The following is a 7,119-nucleotide window of genomic DNA, read 5'->3' as shown; positions in this document are numbered from 1 at the left end:
CAGAACCTTCCTTCACCATGGAGTGCCATTTAGTCTGCCACAGTAGCCTAGGGGTTGGTGTTGATCCACAGCTAAGCTGAGGTTTGTCTCCCAGCCATGCTTTGATTAAGTAAATAGATGGTCTTGACCAGGTCAGTGGTCCAATGACCTGGTGTAATTTTATTACATTACAGTATACGGTATAATAGCCTTGGTTTTGATATACTGAAAGAGCAAATTGCTGGAAGTAGCCTACTGGAAGCTGCACTATTTCTACTTGCCTGTCTCTTTATGAATGTAGTGAATTCAATTCAGAATATTCAATGACTACTACTCTTATAAAAAGGTAGCAAATATATGCACTTTAAATGGCATTCAGCATTGCCTAACATCGCTGCATATTGAGTGTCTACACCAAAATGGGTATTTTCGAATAAATAGACATACATACCTGGTTTCTAAGTAACCAACAGAATAGCTTTATTTTTATATTCATCCTTTTACATGTCCTGGGGGAATGGGTGAGAATGAAAAAAAGCAGCTTTGGATGGTTGGGTGTTTTTCAGTTGCTACTAACAACATGAGCACCTCATCCCTGTAATACAGCACTGTATATTCCCGATAAGTCAAATCAAATTGTATTTGTGAGATGTGCCGAATACAACAGTGAAATGCTTACTTACAAGCCCTTAATTAACCAACAATGCAGTTAAGAAAAATATGTTTTAAGTAAAAAAGAAACATAACAAATAATTAAAGAGCAACAGTAAAATAACAGTAGTGAGGCTATATACAGGGGGTACCGGTACAGAGTCAATGTGCAGGGGCACAGGTTAGTCGAGGTAATTGAGGTAATATGTAAACTACTGTTCAAACGTTTGGGGTCACTTAGAAATGTCCTTGTTTTTTTAAAGAAAAGCACATTTTTTGTCCATTAAAATAACATCAAATTGATCAGAAATACAGTGTAGACATTGTTAATGTTGTAAATGACTATTGTAGCTGGAAACAACAGATTTTTTTAATGGAATATCTATCTACATACTGTAGGTGTACAGAGGCCCATTTTCAGCAATCACCACTCCTGTGTTCCAATGGCATGTTGTGTTAGCTCATCCAAATGTATAATTTTAAAAGGCTAATTGATCATTAGAAAACCCTTTTGCAATTATGTTAGCACAGCTGAAACTGTTTTTCTGATTAAAGAAGCAATAAAACTGGCCTTCTTTAGACTAGTTGAAAATCTGTAGCATCAGCATTTGTGGGTTTGATTACGGGCTCAAAATGTCCAGAAACAAATAACTTTCTTCTGAAACTTGTCAGTCTATTCTTGTTCTGAGAAATGAAGGCTATTCCATGCGAGCAATTGCCAAGAAACTGAAGATCTCATACAACGCTGTGTACTACTCCCTTCATAGAACAGCGCAAACTGGCTCTAACCAGAATAGGAAGAGGAGTGGGAGGCCCCGGTGCACAACTGGGCAATAGGACAAGTACATTAGAGTGTCTAGACGGCTCACAAGTGCTCAACTGGCTGCTTCATTAAATAGTACCCGCAGAACACCAGTCTCAACGTCACAGAATCTTTGCTCATAGCACTCTATTAACAATTAATTCCCAATATGTCTTTGTTGTCTAGGTTCTACTGTGTTACCTGCTGATAAACGTCCTTTCATGTTATTTTTCTGTTTTCTCCTTCTGCTAAAGTCACATGGAAAAGGAGCACGGAGAAAAGGCAGATTCAAAGGATCAGACGGCAGCACCTCTTCAGATACAACAACCAACAGCTTTGTGCGACAGGTACGGGGAGCTGTAGCACACTGTGTTCAGCTTATCTAAAGGGAAGACACATTCCATTTACAAGGCGTTTACCACCTGGGTATCTTGGAGGTCTATACTTTTCTGTAAAGGCAGTGATTTCAATTGTTAGCAGTGAGAATCTGAGCTGAAGTGAAAGTGTGTGGTGTGAGAGTGGTCTGACTGTGACTGTGTTAGAGATGGGCCGTGAGTGTAACCTTAATGGAATGAATGTGATGATATCTCAAGGCATATATGATTCAATAACCGTTCATCGGACACTTATGACATCATGTCTGCACTGGGTGTTAACAGCATATACTGTAATTAGAACATTCTATTTCTATGGTTTATTCATAGCCAGTATGTTCAGACTGGCGTAAGAGCAAAAAATGCGAAATCATTGATATAAATCAATGCATGTTGCAATGAAAGCCCCGTTATAAACATAGCTTGGGTTCAGTATGTTAGTGGTCTCTGTGAACTGCAGGCGGCTCTTTAGCTTAGCAGTCAAAGTGCTTAAGAGTGGCTGCTGACACTGTGGCCTGTTATAAAGCAGACCCTCTGAGCTACACAGTGTGTATGTGAAGCACTCACAGTGTCTGGTCTTTGTTGAGCAGCAGACCTGCAGGGACAGAGTGGGAGAGACCGGGTTAAGGATAGGCGCCTCTGCCGAAATATTTCTGCCTTTTTTGGAGGAGATTAAGATCGCCTCCTCTTTGTTGCCAATCGAAGTGGATCGGACCAATATGGCACGTTGTGGAATTGCCACCTCCTTTCCCTCAGACAGAAATGGTGTTTGAATTGAGGCTACGAGATGTTCGCATTTGCTTTTTCCATGTGTTTATATTGCACTGACAGCTGATCAGTGAGGACCTGCTGGGTAGATTAGGGGGTGGTGATGAAGGTCTTCTCTGCAGTGATATGTCATGCCCTTCTCCCTCGACCCCCCGGAAGACTGGTCCTGTGAAGCTGTCACACGTCCATTCCCACAGTCCCCCTGGGTATTCCAACAGGCTCATTAGGCCCACCCCCCTTTAACATCTCTGAGTCATCATGGCTAAACTCAATTAGACTGAGAGCAACTACAGTAACTTACATCGGAGACACAACACTGCAGGAGATACCATGATTTACGTGGAAATTAGGATAGGGAAGAAGAAAGAAAGTAGGAGAGAGAAAAAGAAAAAAGAGAGAGGCAGGAATGTTGTTCAGTACGAGGGTCAGACAAGCAACTACAGTATATCTGAGACACAACCCTACTGAGAGAGATACCCAGACATGATGTAGCAAGTAGGATGGGGAGCGAGAGAAAAGTAGAGAGAGAAATAAAAAAAACAGAGAGGGGGGGAAAGGTTCTAACAAGATCAGATGGGCAAAGCGCAGAGCAGACATAGTATCCCCTTTTAGATGTTTGCTGGAAGAGGACACCAGGAATAACAGCCATTCCAGGAACTCTGTTAGGAACTAACATAAATACACCGTTTTGAATTGTTTTATCATAACAGTGGTTAAGCTGACCTTCTTTCCCTTCTCCTCACTCTCTCCATCTTGTTGGACATGATTATTTTCACTTCTCACACAAGTATGAGGCTGCAGTGTTTAAAACTTTAAACTAACACCATACTGGGAACTGGGTTTCAAATATGAGGAGGAAAATGTGATGTTTCACTAGCCTATTCATCAAGCTGTCAAGTTCTTTTTTTATATTCTCAGACATTGTTTTTTATTGTCTAATCATCTTCACTCTTTGTTATCAGGACTCTCACCATGTTCAGCCCCAAATGTATACATATTGAAATGAGATATCTTTTTAAGACTATAATAATAGTTGAGGTACATTTTGTGATTTATGCCATATAAATATGATATCTGAGTGAGAATGACTGTCAAAATCATGGGGGGCCACCTGGAGGTCAAGGCGCCAGGGCATGTGCCCTGCGTGCCCGGTCGGTATTCGGCCATGATTACTACAAGTTTAGAAAGCTGGCTAGACTAACTACCAATCAAAAAATTATTAGCTGACATGGCTAATTGAGGGACTGTCAGTGACGGACATAACAAGAGAAAAACTGCTGATTCACAACCAAACTTCGAAATTGCACCTAGTGTATTCTAAGCGACCCCTGCTTTTGTCACTTATGCCTGGAACAGGCCCTGACGTGGAAAATACATTGGATTTGAAAAAGTAATCAACCAGTACTGTTTTCATTTATTATGAACAAAAATATAAATGCAACATGCAACAATTTCAATGATTTTACTGAGTTACAGTTAATTGAAGGAAATCAGTCAATTGAAATAAATTCATTAGGCCCTAATCTATGGATTTCACATGACTGGGCAGGGGCGCAGCCATTGGTGGGCCTGGAGGGCATAGGCCCACCCACTTGGGAGTCAGGCCCAGCCAATCAGAATGAGTTTTTCCCCACAAAAGGGCTCTATTACAGACAGAAATACTGCTCAGTTTCATCAGCTGTCCGAGTGGCTGGTATTAGACAATCCCACAGATGAATAAGCCGGATGTGGAGATCCTGGGCAGGCGTGGTTACACATGGTCTGCGGTTGTGAGGCCGCTTGGACATACTGCCAAATTCTCTAAAACGACATTGGAGGCAGCTTATGGTAGAGAAATGAACATTCAGTTCTCTGGCAATAGCTCTGTTGGACATTCTTGCAGTCTGCATGCCAATTGCATGCTCCCTCAAAACTTGAGACATCTGTGGCATAGTGTTGTGTGACAAAACTGCACATTTTAGAGTGGCCTTTTATTATCCACAGCTTCTTGATAGGCCACACCTTTCAGGTGGATGCATTATCTTGGCAAAGGAGAAATGCTCACTATCAGAGATCTAAATACATTTGTGCAACATTTTTGAGAAATAAGCTTTTTGTGCGTATGGAAAATTTCAGTGTAGCTTATTTACCATCTCAGCTGTCTTACTTGGTGCTGGAAAAAAATGTCTCTAGAAACAAAAATATTGGTCAATTTATTGCGATATGGATTTTTATCCATATCGCCCAGCTCTAAAACAACGTTGATTCAACCATTGTGTGCCAAGTGGGGAGTCTCTCCTATTCCTTCCAAATGCTCATATTATTTTGGTTTGTGACTTGTCTGACGTTGGTTGAGTGCCTTCTACTCTTCTCCCATCTCCCTCAACACCACACCTGTTGCAATGGTGACTCAATCCCAGCATTCACGTGGGCGAGTGTTCAGTGTTCAGTACATTGGAGGCTCATCATGGTTACTGTACGATCGATCCATTACCGCTCTCAACTCTCGTTCCTGCAGTCAAACTGCTTCTGTAAGAACAGTATTCCTTTACAAATGTTTACACAGAGAGAGGGCAGACAGAGAGAGTGGGTGAAATAAGAGAAGAGAGACAGAGAAAAGGGCAATCATGGAGCACAAACAACATTGTAATTACCACCAATATTTATCTGTTTTATTTATATTTCCTTACTATTCGTACTTCAACTATTTGCACATTGTTCAAACACTTTACACCGCTGATAAAATAACATTTCAAATGTCTTTATCTTTTTGAGTTCAATGTTTACTGTTAATTTCGAATCGTTTTTTTATTGTAGTTTTTTTGTTTCTTCTCAATTTTGTTTGTTTACATTGCCAAAGCAGGTGAAATAAACAATCAATGATGTATATAAACACTAAATTTCTGTTGCTATGTATTGGCCAAAAAGAGGCTTTGAAGCCACCGGTCGGCCATATTGGAACTCTTCAGAATAAATGGAATTCTACAGTATTTCAATTAAATGTTTCAGGGACAAAGTTACACATATTACAGTTTTTTTCTGTTGTAGAGGGGACAGTAACATTAGAACTCTTAAAAAATATACTTTAAGGATTTTTATAGAAAACATGTTATGTTTAGCTCACATATAATTTAAACGTATGCATTAAGGTGTCTGTAATATAATAAATATGGCATAAACTAATGTAGACATTAATAAATGCATTTCTATAGCTTCAAAAATCTATTTTACAACGGAGGAGGAGTACCAACATGGAGGCGCCTTGGCTTGAAAACAGTGCCCCTGGCAGTCATCTAGTGTATATATCATTGGAAAAGATATGTTTCCCATGCCAAAAAAGCCCCTTTTGAATTGAATTGACAGTGGGAGAGAGAGAGAGAGAGAGAAGAGTGAGAGGGCAAAGAAAGAAAGAAAGAAAGAGGTGCCCTCTGACTCTTACTGCCCATGGGATTTACAGTATAGGATGGAGGAAGTTGAGAGCAGTGGCGGTCTGGATCACTCAGTCAGCAGTGGGAGTAGTGGTGGTGTGGTCACTATCTGTTTTAACTCACAGCCCAGCTCTGGGGGAAGAAGGAGTAGTTTCTATAGGACTAAACTGCATCATGGATTCCATAAATAAAGTGGAACCGAGCTGAATGTCACTGAGGGGATTGTAACTGATACTGTATAATTGCAGGGATAAAAGCTTGAAGGCCATCGTAGTCTAATTTGTTTGAGATTTTAGGTCCTGTGTTTGTCCAAATTGAATGATTCTCAGGATGCGTCCCAAATATCATCCTATAACCTACAAAGTGCCCTATATAGTGCACTATGATGCACCCTATGGGCCCTGGTAATAATTTGTGCACTATCTAAGTAGGGAATAAGATGCCATTTGGGATGCTGACCCTCTCTCCATATGGATAGGAGTGGAGGTAGTGTTGGTGGGGTGTCTAAAAGGCAGGGTGTGGTGTGATCGCAGGAAACCCCTTTTTCGTTATCTTGATTACAGACTCTTTTCTTTTCATCCGCCAGATTATGTTTTCTCCCGTTAATGAGGGGAAGGGGTTACGTAAGCGACGTATTGGCTGTTTTCCTTATCAGATCTGGCAACCCCACAGGGTTTTATGTAATGGATACCAGGGACACAGACAGGGCATGGAGTAACCTAGTCGCCTCTGTTCAGGCCACTGACAACCTTATAGACCTGAGCCCTGCTGACAATGTTTAGGGATACACCAAATGTGGAGGGAATGTACCAAAGTCTCCAACTGTACTTATTTTTTGTGATCTATGAGCCAAAGACAACTGACTCGAGCATGATGCTTCTTGTTTGTTACATATGCAGTGCTTATGTTTTTATCATAATAGCAGAATAACCATTTGTTTTAAAAGCACATGAATACTAAATAAATGGCTTAGGAAAGGACAGATGGGCTGGGTGCTGAAAGCCGGTTTATGGTAGCACATCATTTCACTTGGCCCCTCTGACAGTTTAAGCTACCGGCACAGAACAGCAAGACTGCCACCAGGTGGTAAGAAATAAAGAGAGTAATATATCCATCATGACTATGAGCTAATGACTGT

At 40.8% G+C, this 7,119-nt stretch overlaps 1 protein-coding gene across 1 annotated transcript in view; it reads left to right on the top strand.

Moving 5' to 3' along the window:
* The window catches only part of LOC115154461 (voltage-dependent L-type calcium channel subunit beta-2), a 141,852-nt gene that overhangs the window by 1,692 nt on the left and 133,041 nt on the right, over nucleotides 1–7,119 (top strand). Inside the window, exon 2 of the mRNA XM_029700718.1 lies at nucleotides 1,687–1,779. Within this exon, the coding sequence (XP_029556578.1) occupies nucleotides 1,687–1,779 (93 nt within the window). The remainder of the gene's footprint in view (nucleotides 1–1,686; nucleotides 1,780–7,119) is intronic.

This window comes from Salmo trutta, chromosome 2 (assembly GCF_901001165.1).
Source record: "Salmo trutta chromosome 2, fSalTru1.1, whole genome shotgun sequence".
Taxonomy (NCBI): domain Eukaryota; kingdom Metazoa; phylum Chordata; class Actinopteri; order Salmoniformes; family Salmonidae; genus Salmo; species Salmo trutta.
This window is presented reverse-complemented; position numbering and strand designations above follow the sequence as displayed.